Source organism: Pongo abelii, chromosome 1 (assembly GCF_028885655.2).
Source record: "Pongo abelii isolate AG06213 chromosome 1, NHGRI_mPonAbe1-v2.0_pri, whole genome shotgun sequence".
Lineage (NCBI taxonomy): Eukaryota > Metazoa > Chordata > Mammalia > Primates > Hominidae > Pongo > Pongo abelii.
Window position 1 is genome coordinate 33,139,543 of NC_071985.2, and position 23,686 is coordinate 33,163,228.

Consider the following 23,686-nt stretch of genomic DNA (forward strand, 5'->3'; position numbering starts at 1 on the left):
ATAACTGACAAAGGTAACATTTAAACTAAGCAAACTATTTGAAAAACAGACAAAAGAGGTGAACAAGTAATTCACAGAAGAAGCCAGAAGTGGCAACTGAAATGGTCAATATACATGTAAAGACGTGCAACTTTACTGGTTTATCAGTAAACTAAAAAAAAAAAAAAAAGAATGTGATAATATTTTATACCCATCAAGTTGGCAAAGATTGCAAAATCTAGAAATTTCAGGAACTGGTAAGTGGGGACTCATACACCACTTATGGGAAGGTGCTGCTGCACTATGGAAAACAATTTGCAAATGTCTACGTGGAACACTTTACAGTAGTGGATATGAAGGAATATAGCTATCACATCAACATGACCAGAATTCTCAAATAATCGTACTACAGAAAGCTTGTTTTAGAATAATACATACACTGTATACACTTATATAAATTTTAAAATCATACAAATAGAAAGAAGAAACTGATAAAAGGATAGGAGGCAGGACTAACTTGCAGCTCCCCCTCGGACAGACAGAGCAGCATGTGGAGACACACATCATGAACTTTTGCTCCAAGAACTACTGCAGCAACATACCAGGAAAGCCAAGAGAATCCAGAGATCCTTTGAAGGAAATAGATTGCTGCTGCAGGCTCCAGGAGACAGCTGAAAAACTGTGAGTGCCCAAAGTGTGAAAGGGGGATCTTCCACCCCTGAACACATACCCTTCCTGGGGAACCTGAAGGTCCAGATCACAGGTGATGGATTTGGCCTGCCTGGAGCTGAGACAAACTTAGATGAACAAAATATAGGGGTAAAGGAAGCAGGGGGAAGAGCCCTGTGGACTCTCTCAGCCCCCAGGAAAGCCATTTCTGACTTTGTCTCGTAGGGTCCTTGGGTAGGACTGCCAGTGGAATTGGGGAAAGACCACATGGAGAAGGAAACTTCCAAATGAACTCTGTAACAATTTCGACTGAATGCGAAATTTCCTAGCAGAACCTGGGGCAGAGGGTGAACCGGGAGTGCAGACACAGCACAGAAGTTGCATCAGGAAGGGAGGTGTGAAACCTGAAAGCCCTGTTTGCTTTCCCAGTGGGGAGACCTGGAGCAGGGGCAAGTCCTCAACCCTGTTCACCCATTGCCTGGAAATAAACTCGGTGCTGTTGCGGAGGGTATTGTGGGAGTGAGACTGGCCTTTTGGGTTGCATGGGAGCTGGGTGAGGCCTTTCACTGCCAGCTTTCCCCTACTTTCCTGGTGACCTGTATGATGTAGCAGAGGCAGCCATAATCCCCCTAGAAACATAAGTCCATCATCCTGAGAACCACACCCCCAACACCCAGAGCAGCTTCAGCAAGCCCTGCCCAAGGAGAGTCTAAGCTCAGACACACCTAACCCTGCCCCTACCTGATGGCCTTTCTCTACCTGCCCTGGTAGCCAAAGACAAAGGACATAATCTCTTGAGAGTTCTATGGTGCTGACCACTACCTGAGAAACTTATCCAGGAGACTCTACAGCAAGCTTGTATCCTCCCTATACTACTGCCACTGATGCTGTCTTGAAAGCACCACCCCCTGTCTGGAGGCCAACCAACACAAAACTAGTGCAATAAACAAAAATACAACAAAGAATCTTCACAGAATCTACTTCACTCCCCTGCTATCTCCACCAGAGCAGGTGCTGGTATCCAGGGCTGAGAGACCTGAAGACTCACCACATCACAGGGCTCTTTGCAGACACTCCCCACTACCAGTCTGGAGCCTGGTAGCTCCACTGAGCAGCTAGATCCAGAAGAGAAACAATGATCACTGCAGTTCAGCTCTCAGGAAGGCACATCCCTGAGCAGCCACATCCAGGAAGCACCCTGTGGGAAGAAAGAATCTGAACAACAGCACTTGAGTCCCAGATCTTCCCTCTGACATAGTCTAACCAAATGAGAAGGAACCAGAAAAACAATTCTAGTAATATGACAAAACAAGGTTCTTTAATACCCTCAAAAGATCACACTAGCTTACCAGCAATGGATCTAAACCAAGAAGAAAACCCTGAATTGCCAGAAAAAGAACTCAGAAGATTGATTATTAAGTGACTGAAGGAGGCACCAAAGGTGAATACAAACTCAAAGGAATTTCAAAAATATTACAGGATATGAACAGAAAAATCTCCAGAGAAATAAATAGCATAAATAAGAAGCAATCATAATTCCTGGAAATTAAGGACACACTTAGAGAAATGCAAAATACACTGGAAAGTCTCAGCAATAGAATCCAACAAGTAGAAGAAAGAGCACCAGAGCTTGAAGAAAAGACTTTTGAATTAAGCCAATCAAACAAAGACAAAGAAAAAAAAATTTTAATGAACAAGGCCTCCAGGAAGTTTGGGATTATGTTAAACAACCAAATCTAAGAATAGTTGGTGTTCCCAAGGAAGAGGAGAAATCTAAACGTTTGGAAAATCTATTTGAGGGAATAATCAAGGAAAACGTCCCCAACCTTGCTAGAGATCTAGACATCCAAATACAAGAAGCTGAAAGAACACCTGGGAAATTCATCGCAAAAAGGTCATTGCCCAGGCACATAGTCATCAGCTTATCTAAAGTCAAGATGAAGGAAGTAATCTTAAGAGCTGTGAAGCAAAAGCATCAGGTAACCTATGAAGGAAAACCTGTCAGATTAACAGCAGATTTCTCAGCAGAAACCCTGCAAGCTAGAAGGGATTTGTGTCGTATCCTTATCCTCCTTAAACAAAATAGTTATTGGCCAAGAATTTTGTATCCAGTGAAATTAAGCTTCATAAATGAAGGAAAAATAGTCTTTTTCAGACAAACAAATGCTGAGAGAATTTATCACCACCAAGCTAGCACTACAAGAACTGCTAAAAGGAGCTCTAAATTTTGAAACAAATTCTTGAAATACACCAGAATACAACCTCCTTAAAGCATAAATCTCACAGGACCTATATTAAAAAAACACAATTTAAGAAAAAGCATTCAGGCAACAAATAGCATGATGAATAGAATGGTATCACATCCTAATACTACCACTGAATGTAAATGGCTTAAGTGCACCACTTAAAAGACACAGAATGGCAGAAACGATAGGAACTCACCAACCAAGTATCTGCTGTCCTCAAGAGATTCACCTAACACATAAGGACTTGCATAAACTTAAAGAGGTGGAAAAAGATATTCCACGAAAATGAACACCAAAAGCCAACAGGAGTAGCTATTCTTATATCAGATGAAACAAACTTTAAAGCAGCAGCAGTTAAAAAAGAAAAAGAGGGACATTATATAATGATAAAAGGACTAGTCCAACAGGGAAACATCACAATTCTAAATATATATGCACCTGACTCCGGAGATCTCAGATTTATAAAACAATTACTACTAGACCTAAGAAATGAGATAGACAGCAACACAATAATGGTGGGGGACTTCAGTACTCCACTGACAGCACTAGACAGATCATCAAGACAGAAAGTCAACAAAGAAACAGTGGACTTAAACTACACCTTACAACAAATGGACTTTACAGATATTTACAGAACATTCTACCCAACAAATGCAGAATATATATTCTATTCATCAGCACATGAAACATTCTCCAAGATACACCATGTGATAGGCCACAAAACAAGACTCAATACATTTAAGAAAATTGAAATTATATCAAGTACTTTCTCAGATCACTGTGAAATAAAATTGGAAATCAACTCAAAAAGGAACCCTCAAAACCATGCAAATACATGGAAATTAAATAACCTGCTTCTCAATGATTCTTGGGTCAACAATGAAATCAAGATGGAAATTAAAAAAAATCCTTTAACTGGATTGTTTGATATAGTGACACAATCTATCAAAACCTCTATGATACAGCAAAGGTGGTGCTAAGAGGAAAGTTCATAGCATTAAATGCGTACATCAAAAAGTCTGAAAGAGCACAAATAGACAATCTAAGGTCACATCTCGAGGAACTAGAGAAACAAAAACAAACCAAACCCACTGTTATTGACTTAATAAGGAAATTTAAAAAAGTATGCTGAGATTGCTAAGATCTATTATAAAATGAATCTTCTATCTGTGAAATAGTGAAGAAAAAAAAGAAATTAGTGCTAGATTTGCTGTCACACCACAAACTGCAAAAGTTATGGCCACAGTGCTAGATAAGTGCCTAGTTAAGATTGAAAAAGCATTAAATTTGTGACTGGAAGACATGAACAGAAAATATGTACTACATGGAACCAAAATATATACTACATAGTACACATAGTACCAAACCCAGTTGCTGTCACTTGGAACATAGAGATCTGACATCTACTGGAGGTCTTAAAATGTATTCCTTGTGGAAAACAGGACTACTTACTGTATTACTAAATTCAGATATTATTAGCGGAGTGGAATATATATGGCAGTGTCTTGTTTCTAAGTTGAATGGTACATAAAATAGTACAATTCTTTGTTTTTAAATTATTCATAAATTTATTTTTAATATTTCAGTATAATTTCCCTTAAATATAATAATCTGATTAATCTATCAGGAACATATCATCTATGTAAATACTCATGCTACTACTAAAAACAGAGTGGAGGTGACTCTATTCACAATGGAATAACCATTACTAAATTCATGATTACTGTGTACATTTATAGTTTTACTGTGAAGATTGATCATTTGCTAGCTTTAGTCACTCAACAAATATTTATAAATGCCTTCTATATGTAGTGCATTATGCTAGAGTACAGCCATTATGTCTTGATTACAGATGCAAGTATTTGAAAATATTGAAGGACCTTCATTTGTGAAATTCAAAAAAGATTCCCTGGCAGACACTAATTACTATAATAAATAGAGATGACTTCAGTGCAAACAAATGATTCAGGCTAACAATTAGTAATTAACAAATAATATAAATAGCATAGATATTTTAAATCTTAAAGAAAAATTTTAATGCAGCAATACTTAAGAAAGGGTTTTTTAATTTACTAATGTAGTAATCAAGTCTAATACTAGAAAAAATGTCTAATATGAAATACCCTTTATATTTAAATAATCAAATACCTTTTATATCAGTTGACTAAGTTCAGAGGAATCTTAAATATTAAAAAACATCAATAATTCCTTATGTTTCTTAGTATGTGAATTCATATTTGTATGATGTATATTATTTTGGAGAGTTGCCTGTAAACAACATATTAATAGAATGAATCCAGCTTTTCTTCATTGAATTCCTTTGTAAAACAATGCAGGTTATCCTGAATAAATATGGTCTCTATTCCAGGCCATATTTCCTGGAATATCAATAGGGTTAAATTATTATGGTTGCAATAAAATAGAATTGCTTTATCTCATCCACTATCTACAATCTTGAACAAACTTTAAAATCCTCCTTCTGTTCTCTTAAGGCAACGTGGTGTGCCCACATGTGTCTTTTTTATTTAGTGCCCTGAACAATCCATAAATAAGAGGAAGAAGGAATAAAGGACAGGCATTTCAAAGGAGTAATCAAATACCTAACAACATACAGTATTGAAAAATAACAAATAAGAATGCAGGGCCTCTCATGGAAATGGTTCCATCTCATTCAACCACTAGACATAATTAGGTCTGTATTCACAAGGCCTACAGTAAGGAAATACTGTTTAAAAAAATAGGCTATCAATTATATTTATATATAGACAACATGTAGACTGAAGGATTATCCGAACAATCCTGCCTAGAGTTTCTGTTTTTCTAAATATAGGTTTTATGTCAAGTTATTACAATTGGTTTTATTGGATAATTTTCCAATCTTCCATTTCACTTTACCCATGGAATTAGAGTAGGCATTACTTGAATTACAATGTTTCTAAAAATAGCAACTTATATTTAGTTGAAATATTGAAGTAACTATGTATGATGTGTTTGTCATCATTGTATTGTCACCTATGTTCGATCAGTATTGTCCAACAGTATTAGTAGTTATTTATTTTATGCTATTAATTTCAGTATCTAGAGAGTGAGTAAGTACATTGTATCTGTGAACACTTTAATTATGTAAGACTTTCTAGCCAAGGGAAAGATAATTACTGAGAAAGGAATATGTCATTGAAGGATAAACACATGGCATTTCTGTCTTCTCGGCAGCAAAGGATAGTATTTGTTTTGGCTTTTCCCATTGAAATTACATAATCTGTAGGTAAAAATTCACAGGTGAAGTATTATTGCATTTGCCTTTAAACCTTTAATGTTACTATTCAATTAAATGCTAGTCACATTCAAGTACAGTCTTATAATGTGTCATAAATGCAAACAGTCTGTTAGGACATTCACTCGCACATTCACCAAATATATATGATCACCTCCCATGTGCAAAGCACTGAGCCATTTTCTCTCTAGATTCTCTATGTAGTTGGGCACTTTATCTGTGTTCCCCTCTGAAATCTATCACTGATAATAAATTAACAAGTTTGTCTAACATTACCTTTGCCATGGGAACATTAGAGCTACCTAGGGACAGTTCTATTGGCAAAAAGATACCTGAGTACACTAAAGTTTTTATGTTTATAAAGATGATTTCTCTACCTAGTAGACAAATCACAGTGAAACTGGATCCTTTGAATTACAATTGAACTGCTCCAGCCAGAGGAAAGGGGAAGCCTTGAATAGAGCTGGAGGACAATTACTATTATTAGAGATTTAGGCTCTTAACATTTCCAATATAGGGGGCTGGTTTCTACTGATGGAAGAGGGAAAATTTACAGATTTTCAGAGGGTCTGCAATTCATTCAGGACATCTGAGAATAGTTTAAAAAATTACTTCTTTTATTCAGTGAACAGTACTATAACCTTACTAAAAAGTGATCATTTTATAATCTCTCACTTTGAAGCAGACTGTCTTTCTCTCCTTCTCACATAGGCAGTGCTGCATCCATATCTCTAGATTTTATAGCCAGGAGTGGAATAACTACATCTCTTGGTTTCTAGGGCTTTGCTGTCCAGTTTAGACTCAGCAGAAAGTAAAGATGGATTGAGCCAGAGTGACTCCAGTCAACCCCTCTCCTTCGAATACTATTTTCTGTCCCTGAAGCCAGTATAAACATGGAGATTAGAAGTGAGGTCTTTGAAGGAAAACATCCAGATATATAAATTGAGTACCTACTATGTTCTAGGGCTCCTTCTAGGCACTTCTTCAACTTATTGAAGACAAGTTGTTTTCAATGACTCGTTGTGATCATTACGAACTTAAGCTTACAAAGGTCATTGACACTGGGAGCTCTCAGGACCTTGAAGGGAAATTTTCTCCCTAGCCCCCAACCTTTTGCAAGGACTTTATGTATCTTTGTCTAAGAGGATATTTTTCTTCCTTCTTTTTTCAAAGATACGTAGTAGGCATTTAAGATTGTTGTATAAGTGACTGAATAAATAAATTGCTCTTGCAGTTAAATTACTTAAACTTGTATTTTACACAAGTTTCTACTTTGTCTGTAAATTTGAAGGTGTTAAGAAATAAATAAAATTGAGTGTATGTCTTGTCAACGGTGGATCCCGCCTGTAATCCCAGAACTTTGGTAGGCCGAGGTGGGCGGATCGCTTGAAGTCAGGAGTTTGAGACGAGCCTGGGCAACAAGGTGAAACCTTGTCTCTACCAAAAAATACAAAAATTAGCTGCGCATGGTGGTGTGTGCCTGTAGTCCCAGATACTAGGGAGGCTGAGGCATGAGAATCTCTTGAACGTGGGTGGTGGAGGTTTCATTGAGCCCAGATAGTGCCTGGGCTCCAACCTGGGCAACAGAGCAAGACTCTGTCCTTTGTCTCCAAAAAAAAAAAAAAAAAAAAAAAAATTAAAAAAATTGAATCTATTAGGAGTGGAGTTGATAAAAATGCTTTGGTTATCTTTGAAAGATTGTCTTTGCTGCTCTGTAATAGTAACGAAGGAACACTATACTTCAGTTTAATGATCCACAAGAAAGAACTGTCATTGTGTATTATTAGAATATAATGTAATAAAATAAATTTCATCAGTGTCTTCTAGATTCAATGATTATTCAATGATTTTCATACCTGAACATGTCAAAGTATTTGGCTGCAACTTAGTGGAGTTGATTAGTAGCCTTTAAGAAGCTATCAAAATGAAAGCAGTTAAATGAATCAGTGATAAAGGTCCTTGACCCTGATATAGCCATTGTCTAATCTCATAATTTGAGCATTCAGGGACATATCGGGGGAATCCAGTTGTTGCAGAAGAAACCGAAGCATAATTTAAAGTGACAAATGATCAACTGGAGATTGGGAAAACATGAAATAGAAAACCATTTGCTTCAGGAGCTGCATAAAATATAAGATACACACAGAGTTCTTGATTTTAAATCAAACTTTAAAATCACTGGTAGAAAAGGTAGATGAAAATTATGAGAATTCAAAAATTTACTTATAATGCACTTACCAATTATTATTTCTTCCATTTTGTCATGGTTATCCTTGTATTATCTGAAAGGAGTTGTTAAGAACCAATTATGGGACCAAGAATTTAATACTTCAGGAAACTTTATAATCAAAGAATACACTACAAGGTATTCCTTCTGTCTGTCTTTGCAAACCACACAAAATGATAATAGAACGGTATCATCTTTAGGATCAAAGACCCAAATAGGCACTGGTGTGTTGTATATGTCTTAAATCAAATTTTAAAACAAATTTAGGCATCATCTCTCAAAATCTTTGCTTCTGTATATTAATCCCATTGTTTTGGAAAAAATGTATATTTTTTACAAATCATACTCTGTTTACTGGTGGCTCAAAAACTTTTTAGCTTACATAATACTTGAAAAGAGAATCATTTTTTCTGCAGATTTTTGCTCATCTGTGTGTAATTTAAAACTGAAACATATTAATTTTCTTAGGTTTTCTTAGTGAAATGTTGCATGCAAATGATGTATAATTATCTTGTAACCATCCATGCAGTTACATTTTATTTGCCCTCAATTTTTAATACATTAGTAATAAATGTACACTGTGGAAAAAATAAAGTTATAAACTTTATCTGTAAACCTACCACCCATTGGTAACCCCAGCCAATACTCTTAGTTTATATACTTTCAGGCATTATATTATTGTTATTATTAGTAAACCTGTCTCATCTATCTCTATCTTCTTAAAATGGCATATTTATATCTATAGATAAGTCCACCTTTATCTAGAATAGAGGATTATACTCTATATATTATTTTTAACTTGATTTTCAATTCAAACTGTATCATGAATATATTTCTCTATTTATATTTATAAATGTTAGCCTTATTTTTTTTAGGAAGTGGGACATCTTAAACCACTCTCTTGCTCTTGGGCATTTAATTTGTTTCCTTCTCTTCAGTATTATCAACACCCCATTATTAAAACAGAAAATCTTTATCAAGCAGCTTTAAAAACATATTCTCGGCCGGGCGCGGTGGCTCCCGCCTGTAAACCTAGCACTTTGGAAGGCTGAGGCGGGTGGATCACGAGGTCAGGAGATGGAGACCATCCTGGCTAACACGGTGAAACCCTGTCTCTACTAAAAATACAAAACAAATTAGCCGGGTGTGGTGGCGGGTACCTGTAGTTCCAGCTACTCGAGAGGCTGAGGCAGGAGAATGATGTGAACCCAGGAGGCGGAGCTTGCAGTGAGCCAAGTTTGCGCCACTGCACTCCAGCCTGGGCAACAGAGTGAGACGCCGTCTCAAAAAAAAAAAAAAAAAGAAAGAAAAAGTATTCTCCTAAATTATCAGTGGAATTTCTGGGTCCTGTGGAATGTATACATATGTTGCTCCTCCTAAAAGGAATGGATAAACTCCTCTCCTACAAGCAGTGTTCCTGCACTGGCCCTTTCTACAAATTCCTTTCACCCAGGTATTATCATAATCTAAAAAATATTAATTTGAGGATCAAAAAATAACAGCTATGCTTGTTTTCTTCAGGAAAACAGAACAGGTTATCCATATATCTGCAGGGTTTTTTTCTCCACAAAAGAAAGGCCAGCCATTTTCAATAACAAGTAGTTTGGCAGGACCAGAACCATTCCTTTGGGTCAGTGGTAAAATTTGTCTTTGGCTTTAAACATTAAGGCAGCCAGGATTGTGTCTTTGGAACGTTGATACAGCATGTAGTCCAGTCTTATTTACAATTAGGCTTTTTGATAATGGCTTTTGGGCTGATGTTAAGTATAAAATCTGAAATTAGATTTTTTAAAGATTATAATCAAAAAGCAAAAATGTCTTCCTAGAAATAGCAAAGGAATGCTTTTGCTGGATTTGCTCCACTAACTCATGTAGGCAATATCCCAAACTCAAACAGCCAGCAGTTGTTTTGTAAAAGACAAACTGCATCTGAAATCAGTATGACAGGACCACAGTTTCTATCTCATCACTTCCACCAACTTATATTTAAGAAAGCACAACTTGAATAATAAAAACCACCATAGAGTAAACAAATTCTTCAATGAGAATGCTTTGAAGTCGAGAGAAAAATAGGCTCAGGGCATTGTGTTACAGCAAAATTTTGCCTTTGGCAAAAGTTTTACAATGGAATAGGGTTTTTAAAATACTGGGAATCAGGTTAATTGCATGGCTAATTGAACTGGGGAAGACAGCTTAATGAGCTCATTTCTCTCCTTCAAATCCAAGAAGTCAGAAGGCAAGTTTTCATCTATTCTTTCATTTATCCGATCAGAACATATCTTCCCCACACATAGGGCTACTAGAAGAAGTAATAGTTATGTCTGATGGCTCTTAGGAAGTATTGTCGATAGATAGGACCTCCTCTGTAGTTAAAGCTACAGATGATCAAATTAACCAGAAATAAATTTTGGTCATAAATTTCTTCTTGCTCCACTCTGTAGGCAACCTCCTCCACAGCAGATCATAGACCAGTGCATTTATGAATCACAGAATCACCTTTTAATGGTTATAGACTATATATAGCATAGTGATAATCATATACTGCTGGTGCTAGTCAAACTTGAGATCAACAACTCTGTTGGGTTTTTACCCCTCTCTTCCTTCTTTTTCCTCCTCTTCCATCTTCTGACTTTCAGGTTTGAGCATGTAATAACTTCCAGGCTTTGTTTTGGGCATTATTTATATATTACCACTTATCCTAAGATTATTTTGAGTCAGATAAAAGTAGGACATTCCATTAAGTTATCTTCATTTTGAAGATGAAGAAACTGAGATTCATAGAAGTAAAGAGGACTCTAGGACTAACTAACTGTCCATTGTCATTGTTCATGTTACTTAACCTCTTTAATCCTCTGTCGTGAATCCAATAATGATCAAAGTAGTAGGCAAGTTTGCTGAGGGCCAACTGTGTGACAAGCACTTTGATAACTGATTGGTCTTTACAGCAACCTTATGAGAGAAGTATTATTGCCCTCATGTTACGAGTGAGAAAAATAAGTATTAAAGAGGTACAGGCAATTACTCAAGAACACAGGGCTAGCAAATCAAGAAACAGAAATTAGATGTGAGATATTGTATCACCCAGGCCTAAAAGATTCAATGAAACAACCCATTTTAAATGTTTAATATAGTAACCAGAGTATACTCTCATCAAATGAGACTATACTCATCAAATGAGAGTGTGCATTTGATGTTACTTTTCACAGTGGCCTTTTTGCGGTTAGTAAACAGCAGCACCAGTAATAGAACTAAGCTGTCTGACTCTCAGCCTGTACCTAAATCTCTAACTTTTGATTTTATGAAATAAATTTGATTTGCATATGGGCATTGCTGGTGAGGGAAATGTAAAGAGGTCAATTTCCCCACTTTAAATTTTTTTGGCTAAAGACCCATAGCTGACAATATTTTAATGGTTGCCACATATTCTTCTTTTATGAAGTGAGTTTCATTTTATATTTGTAAGTGGTTTTTATTGCAAATCATCACATAACAGTCAATTCTGAAGACTTTCCATAAATGTCACCTTGTTTGTGAATTGTTCTCATTCTGTCTCCTCTCTAAATTCCCTCAAGAACAACTTTCTTTGGACATTAATATCATTATTAATTGTGAATTGCCAGTTAACAGCTTAGCAATTGTCTATCATGCTCCTAATGCATGGATGACACAGAGAATATAAAGTCAATAACTTGTATTTCCTGAAAGATAAATATACATAAGCCAATCATTTCAGTAGAGTGACAGGAGCAAGATTGAGGTATTAATAGAGTACTCTGAGAGATGAGAAGAGGGACAACTACCTTAGCCTAAAGGTTTGCACATGGCTGTGGGGAAAGATAATCTTTATCACTCCAAAAAGAATATTACAGTGATATTGTAATTGACCATAGAATTTAACTTGACCATTGTAAAATGACCAAAAGGGTGAATTATTTTTTACCAATTATTAAAATGTAGCACTACGTGATATAAACATTGTGACCTAATGTTTACATTCTTATTATTTTTTCTCCCTTTTGTCTTTTTCTCTCTCCTCAGCTAAGTAGAAAAAACTCACTTTGTTTTCATGCTAAAATTTTGGAATACCATTAAACAGCAACACACTGGACAACTAAATTCTTATATTTTATCTTCTCCCTTTAAGATTGTTAAAGGAAGAAATTGAACTAGTGGGGAAAAGTAAATACTGGCCAAAAAAAAAAATGCTTTTGACAGTGTATGTTCCAATAATGATTATGAAATATGTCAAACTGTTCTAAAATACTAAATATTTGTTACTATTTATTCTATATTAAAATAGAACAATAGAATAACCTTTGTTGTCCCAATGTGAAAATAGTTTTTAACAATGTTAATATAAAACAAAGAGCAAAGGACCATTATCATGGATAAACAGAGAGACATTACTTTACACGGTTTGACTCTCCTGATTCATAATTTAACATGTAACTCTGGCATATGCTGGGCACTTAGGGAAGTCACATTAAGTATTTCACAGCAAATGGAGAGTGAGAAAAATGATTTTCAGAAATCTTGGTATTTACTTATTATAAATCTTACCTTGAATTTATTGTACTTTACATGAAATATAATTTGATAAAATGTAATTGGTTTTAGTGTGTGTGCAAAATGATAATTTTCTGATCATTCAGATATTAAAATTAACTTTATAAATACAAATACATATAATTACCTATTAAAATTCTAAGGTGTGTTTATTTTAATAAAAGTCTTTATAAAACCTAGATAAACCTCATTTATGATTATAAATGTAAAACTCCTAATTTTTTTTTTACTTGGCATTATTTACTATTAATGATGTTGGGTTTATTAAAAAATGCAAGCACAGACTCCAGTTAGCCTACTAACCTATTGTATAATTTATCAATTCAATAGGTCAAACAAATCAGAACATTTAATAAAATTGACAATTTTTTTATTTTTTTACATAAATCCATATTGGTTGTTTTGAAGTAGCAATTTCTTCTTTAAAATGATAAAAATTGTCTATGTAAAATCAATAATCAATACTATAAAAGCTGTAACATTTATAGACATTTTCATTAAAATGAGTAAAAAGATAATTATGTCTATCACACTACTATACCATATAAATTAACTATTATGCTGAAAATTCTGGCCAATAAAGTAGGGGAAGAAAATAAATATAAATGTATATTTAAAATTATGAACTAAATCTTCACTGTTTTACAGGCAAAGGAAAATTCTAATATCTGATAAAATCTCTAAAGTCAATTAAAAAAGAGTATACTAAAGAAAAATGAATAATTTTCTCAAAAAGGACAATATCTAACCAAGAACTAGGTGAAGATTGTTTGGCATTACTAGTGTCCAAAGACATAAATACTAAAACAGTAATTGACATATTATCTAAAATCAAAATAGTGAATATATAACAATTATGGGCAGAACACAAGAAAATGGACATTCTCAGATATTGCTGGTGTGAGCATGAGTTTAATTTTTCTAGAAGGAATTTGACCATATTTAACAAAATCTTTAAAATGTCTATACTCTTTGATAATGTAATTTCATCTCATAATTTTCTTAAGGTAATACTTAGATATATATCCACTCCCCATCCCCAAAATAAAATGGAAAAAAAACTAAATGTGTAATGATTGCAGAAGGGTTGAATGTTATTTTATGAGAAATATAAGAAATAATGCAGCAAAATACATGACGTTTAATAATACAAAACTATATAGTAATACAAAATACATGATTTTTAATAACACAATACCCATGTATATTCATAATTTTGAAAAGAAAAAATATATGCATATACAAATTTGAAAGAAATTGTCTCATGTTGACATTTTGACTTATCATTTGCTAGTCAAAGTATCAGGGCTTTTAATTTTCTACCTCCTGCCTTTGTTTTATAAAGAATACTTTTATTATGTCTATAGTTATACTAAACTCAGTTCAGTTGAATTGTTATTTAAATCTATGGAAAAAATTTTGCTTTGTCCATAAATTGTATTTATATTAGAAAGTTAAAATAATTAATTATAAAACATATATCCGGGTTTATTTGTTCCAATACATAACAGACCTATTATGTAATTTGAGTAAATTTTATCTTACAGTTATACAGTCAGTTCTCTCCTTACACAATTCTGATATGCATGAATATCAGTTATCATAGTTTAGTTAAATGCTACCAGTCCTCCAAAAATGTAGCTCAAGTGTCAGGTAACATTGAATATTACTGTGAGTAATTACATAAACAAACATTGCTGCTGGCTCTGCAGTCCACAAATTACCACATAAAATAACAGATGCACATTGTGGTCAGTGACCAATCACGTTTATTTTTTTCAGTATCTGTTGGTGATTGCGCACTACACATTTATCATTCAGTTTATTCATAGACAGAGAAGCGTGTGGTTGTGTTGCCTCCTTGTGAGTGATAAACCCAAGTGACACTTTACAAACACAGATATTCAAAAAAGAAGAGGAATTGGACAGCAAAGAGGAAAGCACTGCAAAGAAAATACTTGAAGTAAAATTGAGATTGAACCTAAGTGGAGTCATAGAAGAAATAGTCACTACCGAGGTTTGAGAGATTCTGAATATGTAGCCAGAGCTACTTAGTGAAGGTGAACTTAACATAAGTGAGGAAAGTGCTTGCCACGAATAGGGTGAAGATGTCCTGGAGGAAGTGACACTCAAACACTTCACATTAGACGAATTCTCATGGGTACTTCACAACACTAAAAGCATAAAAGTTAAAATGTTGGAGCTGATTCAAACTTAGAAAGAAGCGTGACAATTCACTAAGGCAAAGAAAAGATGTGGCTGGGTGTGGTGGCTCACAACTGTAATCCCAGCACTTTGGGTGGCGGAGGCGGGCAGATCACAAGATCAGGAGATCGAGACCATCCTGGCTAACGTGGTGACACCGTGTCTCTACTAAAAATACTAAAAATTAGCCGGGCGTGGTGGCAGGCGCCTGTAGTCCCAGCTACTCGGGAGGCTGAGGCGGGAGAATCACTTGAACCCGTGAGGCAGAGGTTGCAGTGAGCGGAGATCATGCCACTGCACTCCAGCCTGGGGAACAGAGCGAGACTCCAACTCAAAAAAAAAAAAAGATGTTTGTGTTCAGTGTGGTAAGTTATAGGTGAGATGAAGGCAAGCACTGTTCAAAGTACTTTTAGTGAGTATTTTACAAAGGAGTAAAAGTAAAACAACTTCTGCAAGTTTTTAATGTTTTAAATTACAGAGTACTAAATAAACGGTTGTTTTTACTGGTTTATTTCTTTACATTTATAACTGGCACTGGGGAGTTGTTAACATGTTGAAGTTTTACGAAGTCTTAGAACTATCATAACCTTTCCTGTTGATTATTAAGATCACTTTGCATGTTTGTAACACAAAGGATAAACACTTGAGGGGATAGATGCCCCATTTTCCAAGATGTGATGATTATGCGTTGTATGTCTTTTTAAAACATCCCATGTAGCCTATAAATACATACACCTACTATGTATCCACAAAAATTAAAAATTAAGAAAAAAAGATCATTTTGCATGGTTCAAGCTTGCATGGTCACTTTTACAATTCCACCCTACCATGCACATAAATATGCTATTTCTGACTTGCGAAATATTTTTCAAATAAAATCATTGCTGACTTTTAACTCACTTATATGTGCTTTACTTCTGGTGAAAGGCCTAACGTATCAATAAAATGAAAGAAAATCACAGCTTTATTTTCTTTACTGTTCTGATATTTTTTGTTCTAGTGTGATCGCTGCTTGCCTCTTTATAATGACAAGTCTTTCCGCCAAGGTGATCAAGTTTACGCTTTCAATTGTAAACCTTGTCAATGCAACAGCCATTCCAAAAGCTGCCATTACAACATCTCTGTAGACCCATTTCCTTTTGAGCACTTCAGAGGGGGAGGAGGAGTTTGTGATGCTTGTGAGCATAACACTACAGGTAAGTAGCAAATAAATTCCTGAGTTGGTTTGGAGGCCTGTGTGCTTCTATCTACAATGCATATTATTTTAAATTATGTTATTGCTATCTTATTTAAGGATGTACTTTCATACCTTTAAGTTCGAAAATCAAAGCTACTTCACCAAATCTTCCTATTTCCAAATCACTAGGTAGTTTTCAGAAATAGCACTCTTGTCTTAAACTATATCTTTTCAGGAAAAGGACTTTGTTGTTGTTGTTGTTGTTTTGTTTTGTTTTTTAAAGAGTTCACACCATTTGACTAAACCACAACCATATTTAGAATAACTCAGGAATGCTTACGTTGAACACATATCCTTAAAATCAGTTTCCTTTTGTCCCCTTTATTGTCCTTTATGTCTGGATGCTCATGTGGAGATTGCATTCATTCAGATTTGGCATGGACACTGGTAATCTGAGAATACTCTTTTTGAAAACACTAATTAAATGGAGATGATGATAATCAAAGTCCTGTTCTAAAATTACAAAGCCTTTGACTAGTCATTGAAAAATACCATCCTTTTTTTGAAAGGCAAGAAATGGCCAACATCTGAATTTGTAAAATATAATAGCATATATCTGATGGGTTTCAAAGTGGTACTCTTAAGCATGAATCCATTTATCAGCTAATTATTGATAACTTAAATATCACAAGATCTTGGGTAGGTGCTGGGGACATGAAGATGAATAAGACAATGAATTTTCTGTCTTTGGGTTATTGTACAGTGGGAAAGACAGACTATTGAAAGGAATGATTACAAAGTTGTCTGATGATTGCTAAGATAGGGCAAGGACAGTAGGAGTTAACCAGTTGAAGGATTAGGATGGTGAACTAAGGCTTACAATTAGGGAAACATTTTGTGCAGTGGCCTAGAGGAGAGAGAAACATGACACCTTAGAAAAACCGAAAGATGGGCAAATGGCTGGTGGTAAGAGATATTAGGAACGAAGGCAGGGCAAGATCATAGAGGACTCTGGAGCCATGATAAAGCATTTGGCTTTTATCTAAGGTCAAGGAGATGACACTTAAGGGTTTTATATGGGAAAGGGGCATAATCAGTTACTTGTTATTAAAAGATACACCTGGTTATAAAGTAAAAAATGGATTGGAGAAGGTTAGAGTGGTTGGGGAAAACAAGTTAGTGAGGTGCTGCAATAGTCCAGGTGAGAAATGATGTCAGAATACATTTCAGATGGTATGGATAGAGAGAAATGGATCCAAGAGATATTTAGGATAAAAAAGTGAGTGTTTTGTGAGCAGAGTGTAGGCAAGGGAAGGAAGGAGAGCCAAGACTGATACCTAACATTACATTCTAGCTTGAGCAGTAGGCTCAACATTGGTGACAGCCATTGAGATAGAAAATACAGGAGGATTGAGATGAGGGAGGAGATGGCAAGGTCTATTGTGGATATGTTCACTCAGTTTCCAAGAGACATAGGAGAAACTCCTGGGGGCAGTTGAAAACACAGTTCTGAAGCTCTTTGCTTCAAGGAAATCCTCTCATGATGCTTTAGAGAAGATCAGAATCACTTATACATGTTAGTGACAACTATGCTTATCATGGTGTATAAATGTGTATTACTCCTGGTATTATTTAGTTAAGATTCCTCTTACCTCCTAGACTGTAAGAGAGTTTTGTGAAAGAGATGCAATGGGTATTGTGTATTTAGTTCACTACTGTATTACACAGCACTTAGCACAGTATTTGGTACATAGTAATCACGCAATAAATATTCATTAATTGATAAATAAAAGAGAGATTTCTAGATTGGAGATATAGATTTGGGAGTCAACAGCATATGTAAATGGAAATAGTCTAGAAATATTATAAATCAATTTAATTTTTAACTAGCTCAATAGCCAATATCTATCAGAATATGTGTTTTCATATTATTGATTATTGATTATTTCTGTAGTCTTCTAATATTGGGGCAATTTCAATATTTTTTGAGCAAAGTACATCATGCTAAAAGGGGGAATTGATAGTCTTGAGTTTTATTTCAGCTTATTTCAATTATCTTATATACTAGTCACATTCACTTTAAAAACTCCTTGTAGTTTAGGTTTTTTTTTATTACATAATATAGCAAAGGAAATTTGTAATTATAAATTATAAACCATAGGAATTACCTGATATATCTAATGTCAGGCTATTCTAGTATTTAGTATGAAAAGTACTTGGTATCTCTAAATATAATGAATTTCTATTTCAATCTTTGAAATGAAAAATAATGGCCACTAACATAATCATTTGCTTTTAATTGTGTTAACTACAGAATAATAAATTATATTAAGAGAAGTCTCCCATTTTACATGATTGAGTTCTAGAAAAATATTTCCAATACTACATACTTGCTTGCTTCTTACTATATAAGTATCATCTACCACGTATGTAGAAATTTCTCCTACTGTATTGAATTTAGATAAAGTGCCTGGCCCTAGACATAAAGTTTTAAGTTTAGGAACAAACTCTTTCCAAATGTATGGGCCCTTATAAAGCACAGCTTTTTAGAAGTGTGGTATTATATAACAGATGGGAGTTTAATGAAGTAAAGCACAGTTTGTAACAGGTTCATTGTTTCATATGCTCTGGATCACTAAATTGGCAGGTAGAGATGAAAGGTGCATTAAAATGGACGTCCCGAAAATTATAGAATTCCCTCAAAGGAATATAGTCTTTAATTTTGAATTATGCAGCTGATTTTAATGAATTAGAAGTCAACATGCATAACCTTTCCCTGATGCAGGAAGGAACTGTGAGCTGTGCAAGGATTACTTTTTCCGACAAGTTGGTGCAGATCCTTCGGCCATAGATGTTTGCAAACCCTGTGACTGTGATAAAGTTGGCACTAGAAATGGTAGCATTCTTTGCGATCAGGTGAGTTTTTCTGAGTATTTAAGGTAAAGGATTACTCTGTCTGCCAGAAACTTATTTGGATGTTATTTCACTAGTAGAATTGAAGACTGCATTTACCAGGAAATCCTCTATCTGCATTTGCATTTCAAAGAGATGGTTGTTCCTGTGCAACTTTTAGTATGGACATGAAATATAGCACTAGTTCGGTGGTGCTTTGCATATAAAAAGGCTTATTTTAGTTTTAATTTTACAAATGTCAAAAAATCGAAGGGTAGAGGTTCCAAGTAAATTGGGGTATATGTCTTGGAATTATTGGTGAATTAATATTAATACATGATATAAATAAACAAGAATAGTTTCTCCAAAAATTCCATAGAAGATCATATAGCAAAAGTCACTTACACTTAGGGCCAAATGGAAATTATGATAGCCTCGCTTCTCAATTTCTTAGTCTAACTTTCCCTTTTAAAAGTACAATGGATTTTTTTATAATTTTAAAACATTCTTTTTACTTACATCACAAATATCGATGTCTAGCCTACATGCACACAGATTCTAACTAACCTCAGTTCATGTATCCTACCTCAAGCAGGAAAACAGGCTTCTTATTTAAGCTGAAGTTCTTACCTGTTCTGATAATACTAATAAGTGAAAATTGTGAAAATCGGTAAAGGAGAAATTTACTTTGAAGAATCAATTCAATGATTGTATTAATTTTAAACAATTATATATTCTGTTATAAATAAATAGGGCTAGGAGCATAAACCACAATCCAGTTATAGAACATTTGTTAAAAAGTCATATTGTGAACATAATACATACAAGACAAAATATCTTTCTCCTATAATTTTGAGAATTCATTAAAAATTGCTTTCCCAAATAAAAGACAAATGTAAACCAAGACAAAATATGGATTCAAAGACCTTCAGAGTAACCATCATGTGTTAATAAGGGGGCATTACATGCTTCATTAGAAAGCTGAAGAGTAGAAAAATTATTAATAAAGACAATTTCTACTATTTTTATTTTATAATATTGAGGGACTATTTTCTCAGAAAGCCATACTACAGTTTTCCGTATATTCATTAGTAAACTCTGACTGTATTTTTATATTTTATTTTTACACATCTACCCTGAGTTTTCAGCATGGCTATCTTTTGCTTATCATTCAAATATTGATATATCATATTTTGAGATATCTTTGCTGACCACCCAATTACAAAACATTCTCAGGTCTTTCATATCATCCCATGTTACTCTCATTACAGGCTTTGTAAAATTAATTTATTTGTTTACTTTTCTTTTTCTCTCTGTCTAGCATAAACAGAAGAGTTTTGGTCATATAAAAAGCCCCCAATAAGTATTTGTCACATAAATGTTGAATGAATAAAAATAGATTATCTGAGCACTGATCTTAGATTGTTATTTTAAATGGTCATTACAATAATCTGAGCATTATGTAAATTTTCACTTGCAGAACAGTTTTTCTCCCTGAAAATCTAAGGTCAAGAGCTTTGTTATATAGTATAGGAAGACTGTAAACTATGGTTTTACCTCCCAGAATCTCAGTTATGTGTCTAACCTACAGGAGTTACAGTGCATCAGATTTGTCTCTCCATTTCACCATTCAGATCTACAAGAAATTGAAACCTGATTTTTCTGAACTCAAAATTCTATCTCAAGTCCATTTTATAGGGATGCTAGACAACTTTGGGTGGTTCTGTGCTTGTAAATAATTAACAACTGACTAAGAAAAAAAAGGCCACCATAATCAATTTCAATCTACCAATGAGATGTCACTGAACATGGAATTCAGAAGAGATGTACTTAATCTGCTCTTATGAGCCAGTGCAGTGTACTCCAGCATACTACTGGCTCTAGATTTCTTTCTTAACATCTTATAAAGTGGAGCTAATTATTGGATGGAATTATGAAAGATTGTACCATTTATAAGCAGGATATTAGCTGTAGATAGTGTTATTTTTTAAGTTGGAGAAATTTTTCTCTATTCCTAGTTTTTCTGAGAGTGGTTTTTATGGATGGCGTTGAATTTTGTCAGCTGCTATTTCTGCATCAATTATTATGATCACCTGATCTTTTTTTCTTTAGTTTGTTAGTAAAATAGAATACATTGGTTGCTTTTCAAATCTTGAACCAGCATTGCATCCCTGGAATAAAACCACCTTTGTGTGTGTCTTTATGTGTAATTCTTTTCATATACTGTTAAATTTTATTTGCTAAAATTTTGCTAAGGATTTTACATCTGTATTCATAGGAAATATTGCTCTATGGTTTTGTTTTTATATATTGTGTTTGTTTCATTTTGTTATTAGGATAATACTCTCATAAAATGAATTATAAAATCTTCCTTCCTGTTGTTTTTCTATAAGAAATGCAGAACTGGTGTTAATTACTCTTTAAAGTTTACCCCATTCTAATACATAGTATTCTAATACATAGAATACCCCATGTATTAGTCCATTTTTATACTGCTGTGAAGAAATACCTGAGACAGAGTAAGTTGTAAAGAAAAATAGGTTTTTATTTATTTATTTATTTATTTAGAGACAGAGTCTCACTCTGTCACCCAGGCTGGAGTGCAGTGGCATGATCTCGGCTCACTGCCACCTCCACCTCTGGGGTTCAAGCTATTCTCCTGCCTCAGCCTCCTGAACAGCTGGGATTGCAGATGCTCACCACCATGCCTGGCTAATTTTTTTTTTTTGTATTTTTAGTAGAGACAGAGTTTCACCATGTTGGCCAGACTGGTGTCAAATCTCACCCACCTCACCTCCCAAAGTGCTAGGATTACAGGCATGAGCCACCATGCCTGGCCAGAAGAATAGATTTAATGGACTTACAATTCTACATGGCTGGGAAGGCCTCACAATCATGGCTGAAAGCAAAGGAGAAGCAAAGGCATGTCTTACATGGCAGCAGGCAAGAGAGAAGTGCCGAGCGAGGAACAGGGAAAGTCCCTTTTGAAACCGTCAGATTTCATGAGAACTAACTCACTATCATGAGAACAGGATGGGAGAAACTGCCCCCATGATTCAATTATCTCCGCCTGGTCCCTCCCACAACACATGGGGATTATGGAACTACAATTCAAGATGAGATTTGGGTTGGGACACAGCCAAACCCACACTTGGCCCCTCCCAAATCTCATGTCCTCACCATTCAAAACAAAATCATGCCCTTCCAACAGTCCCCCAAAGTGTTAACTCATTCCAGCATTAACTCAAAAGGTCAAGTCCAAAGTCTCATCTGAGACAAGGCACGTCCCTTCTGCCTACAAGCCTGTAAAATCAAAAGCAAGTTAGTTACTTCCTAGAAACAATAGGGGTACAGGTATTGGGTAAATACACGCATTCCAAATGGGAGAAATTGGCCAAAACAAAGGGCCTACAGGCCCCATGCAAGTCTGAAACCCAATGGGGCAGTCATTAAACCTCCAAGTTACCAGATGATCTCCTTTAACTCCATATCTTACATCCAGGGCATGCTGATGCAAGAGGTGGCTCCCACAGCCTTGGGTAGCTCAGCCCCTGTGGCTTTGCTGAGTACAGCCCTCCTCCTGGCTGCTTTCACAGGCTGGCATTGAATTTCTGTGGCTTTTCCAGGCACACGATGCAAGGTGTTGGTGGATCTACTATTCTGAGGTCTGGAGGATGCTGGCCCCCTTCTCACAGATTCACTAGGCAGTACCCCAGTGGGTACTCTGTGTGGGGGAGTCTGACCCCACATTTCCCTTCCACACTACCTTAGCAGAGGTACTTCATTAGGGCTCTGCCCCTGCAGCACATCCTCTGCCTGGACATCCAGGTGTTTCCATACATCCTCTGAAAACTAGGCAGAGGTTTCCAAGCCTCAATTCTTGTCTTCTGCGCACCCGCAGGCCCAACACCATGTCAAGGCTTGGGGCTGCCATTCTGAAGCAATGGTCTGAGCTGTATGTTGGCCCTTTTAGCCACAGCTGGAGCAGTCGGGACATGGCACCAAGTCCCTAGACTGCACACAGCAGGGGGGCCCTGGGCCCCTGAAACCATTTTTTCCTCCTAGGCCTCCAGGCCTCTGATGGGAGGGGCTGATGAGACATGCCCTGGAGACACTTTCCCCATTGTCTTGGGGATTAACATTTGGCTTCTTGTTACTTATGCAAATTTCTGCAGCCAACTTGGATTTCTCTCCAGAAAATGTGTTTTTCTTATCTACTGCATTGTCAGGCTGCAAATTTTTCAAACTTTTATGCTCTGCTTCCTCTTTAACTCTTACTACTTAGACATTTCTTCCACTAGATACCTTAAATCATCTCTTTCAAGTTCAAAGCTCTGCAGATCTCCAGGGGAGGGGCAAAAACCAAGCAAGAGTGAACTTTACTCCAGTTCCCCACAAGTTACTTATCTCCAGCTGAGACCACCTCAGCCTGGCCTTTATTGTCTATATCA

At 35.5% G+C, this 23,686-nt stretch overlaps 1 protein-coding gene across 1 annotated transcript in view; it reads left to right on the forward strand.

Annotated features, from left to right (window-relative positions):
• Nucleotides 1-23,686, forward strand: part of USH2A (usherin) — an 827,758-nt gene that overhangs the window by 150,160 nt on the left and 653,912 nt on the right. The window contains exons 11-12 of the mRNA XM_024239307.3: nucleotides 16,167-16,362; nucleotides 19,129-19,259. Of these exons, the coding sequence (XP_024095075.2) occupies nucleotides 16,167-16,362; nucleotides 19,129-19,259 (327 nt within the window). The remainder of the gene's footprint in view (nucleotides 1-16,166; nucleotides 16,363-19,128; nucleotides 19,260-23,686) is intronic.